Source organism: Loxodonta africana, chromosome 8 (assembly GCF_030014295.1).
Source record: "Loxodonta africana isolate mLoxAfr1 chromosome 8, mLoxAfr1.hap2, whole genome shotgun sequence".
NCBI lineage: Eukaryota > Metazoa > Chordata > Mammalia > Proboscidea > Elephantidae > Loxodonta > Loxodonta africana.
This window is the reverse complement of record NC_087349.1, coordinates 58,583,798-58,586,450: the sequence shown is the minus strand read 5'-3', so window position 1 is coordinate 58,586,450 and position 2,653 is coordinate 58,583,798. Positions and strand designations below refer to the sequence as shown.

General features: G+C 36.6%; 1 protein-coding gene across 1 annotated transcript; it reads left to right on the top strand.

Moving 5' to 3' along the window:
• Positions 1-980: 980 nt before the first annotated feature.
• TEX47 (testis expressed 47) lies at positions 981-2,030 on the top strand. The gene has a single exon (XM_023544451.2). It carries the CDS (start codon positions 1,269-1,271, stop codon positions 2,028-2,030), a length of 762 nt encoding a protein of 253 aa, XP_023400219.1. The 5' UTR covers positions 981-1,268.
• The last annotated feature ends 623 nt before the right edge of the window (positions 2,031-2,653 follow it).

Below are 2,653 nucleotides of genomic sequence, written 5' to 3'. Positions count from 1 at the left end.
GATTTGGATATGTGTTCTTATCATCATTAATTAGTGCATGAGTACAACAGAGATGGTCTACAACCACACTTTCTATATACCAAAAAAAAAAAAGTTGTTCTGGGAAGTTTTCCAGGTCCACCATTTGTCGGATTTACAAATGCATCTGGCTAAAAATAAGCCATTCAGGGAAAGAAGCCCTCCCTTCCTCTACCATGAAATTGAGGTGTTGGTTGAAATACACCCATTAAATTAAGAACTGGAAATTGTAAGGGCACTCTAGCCCTTTAAGGCAGCTGGCATTCCAACTGACTCCTGCACTATGGAAATCAGAATAGAACACAGGACAGCAGAGAGGACAGGCAGTTGGAAGAGTGATGGAGGTCAAGTAGGACATAAGGAGGAACTGGTAAATAAAAGAAGCACTTGAAGAAAGAAAATGAAAAGTTCAGCTGATCTGAAACAAACAAACAGAAAAGGAGAGTTGTAAAAAAAGTAAGTTAAAAATAACAGAACACTTTTATTTGACCCCTATAAAGGAAAAAATAAATAAACCCAAGAAAAAAAGAACCATTTCTGCGAAGTGCTGATAGGAGAGAAAACTTGTTTGTTCAGAAGTTTACTGTTATTATCCAAGAAGCACTATTAACTTTTAGGATCCTGAGTAAAGGTTAAATAATCTCATATTAGGAGTTAGTGATCTCCAGATTTTTTTTAATAGACCAGTAAAATGTATAAAAGAAATTGGGGAAATTTTTATGAAAACACCAGTTTATTAATTTGACAAATCAAGGACAATCTGTAATCACCATTACATAAATGAAATGATATTTTAATATGCTGTAGGGACTGTCAGCACATATAGTCCTATATTCCTACCGATCATACTCAAAATGACAAACCTAACAGGCATCTTTCAAAAACAGAGTAAATTTACTCTAGAGTAAATTTTCTCTTCTGCCTACTCTCAGAATCTTTGGAAAGTTGCCCCTGCACCTCCCAGCCTTGGTGTAATTGTTACACATGTCCTTGAAAACTTAAAAAAGAAAAACTCTACAATTTGAGTATTGTTTTACCATTATGTTTCATTTCAAAGTAGTTGCTTATCAATATTCTCAGGAAGGATTTTGCAATTCAATGACATTTGGCAGACTGTGATTCATTCTTTCTTTGTCAGGACAAAAAAAAAAGCGTTCATCACTGAAGCGGTATCCTGATATTATAACCTGATACTATAAACGTGACAAGCTTAAACCTGGAATCGATAAGAAGTGTAAATAGGATTCACCATGTCCTCAGGCCGTCAAGCCAGAAAAGCCAGCAAACGAACTATTCCATTGGAACCCCTTATAATGCCACAAGTTCCACGTAGCAATTACTTGCACTTTCAGGAAGAGAAGCAAAGACTACAACTAAAGAAATTCCTCCTTCATAGGATGTTTCTAGTGGCCAAGATTCTAGCACACACAGAAAAAAAAGATATTGCTGAATACTATGAACAAACGTTTCAGTCAATTTTGAAACGTCACCTAGGAGAAGCGGTGACAGGCTTGTTGCTCATATATCCCACTTCCATTCTTCATATCCTTGAGTCTTCCAGTGGTACTCTTTTCCGAATTCTTTTAGATTATCTTGACCATGAAAAGAATGAAAATGAATTTTTAATTCAAGGAATGAAAATTATAGTCATGTCCCATAACATCCCAGCGAGGCTGTTTTTGCAATGGCAGGTCTCGGTAATAAAAGTGCCAGTTATGTACCTCGATGATGTGACACAGTCACAGTCCCTAGAAGAGGTCGTCACAGAGTTTCTCACCCAAATTCATAAACTAGGACTTCACCTTTTTAAGACTGTTAAAGTGGGCACCAAAGGGCCAGGTGATAACTTGCACCAAGTTGCTCCCGACCTACTACTCCCAGAACAAATAATAAAGTATTTGTGCAACTCTGAAGAATTCCTGGACCCAGCAGCATTCATACAAATGTATAGTAATCCCGTACATGTCACTTTGGATTCTGAGGTGGTATGGCCCGCTCCTACCCGTTTCTAGGATTGAAAGAGTTGATGTGGTTGTGTCTCTTAAGGAATTTATGCTACTTAATAAAAGGAAAATATTCCTAAAGTTGTTTCTCTCTCTTTTTTTTTTTTTAAGGAACTCAGCACTGCGATGTGCACATAAGTGATCTTTATAGAGAATGCTGAAGTTTCAAATAAACTTACAAATGTAATTTTTGTTCTAATATTTAGTTTAATGTGTTATTTTAGTAGGCAGAGAGGTTGAATAAGTTGATAGTAAGTTCTCAAATAACATCATTTCCATGGAACTACCCTTTTTTTTTTAATAGAAAAATATGGGCAACAAAGGACAACCACCTGATTCAGATTCTCATTGGTTCTCTTAACAATCCTTTAGCAGACACCACTAGACAGAAGAACTGCACTCTGTTGTAGGGGTACAAAAACTTGGGAAAGAGCTTACCCTTGAGTTTCTTGCAACGCAAGGTGACAGGCAAGTGTGTGTAAAAGTAGCTACGGTATAATATGTAATATAGTAATTACTATAATGGCAGTATGTAGGAAGGACTCTGACAGCACAATTAAAAGAGTAGTATCTGCATAATCCCTACATTCAGAAGATAAAACCTAACCTTTGCAAATGACTCCAAAGCTCCT

What these genes read in the sequence shown, in the direction of transcription:
- TEX47 (XM_023544451.2), top strand. Translation starts at nt 1,269, where the DNA reads ATGTCCTCAGGCCGTCAAGCCAGAAAAGCCAGCAAACGAACTATTCCA.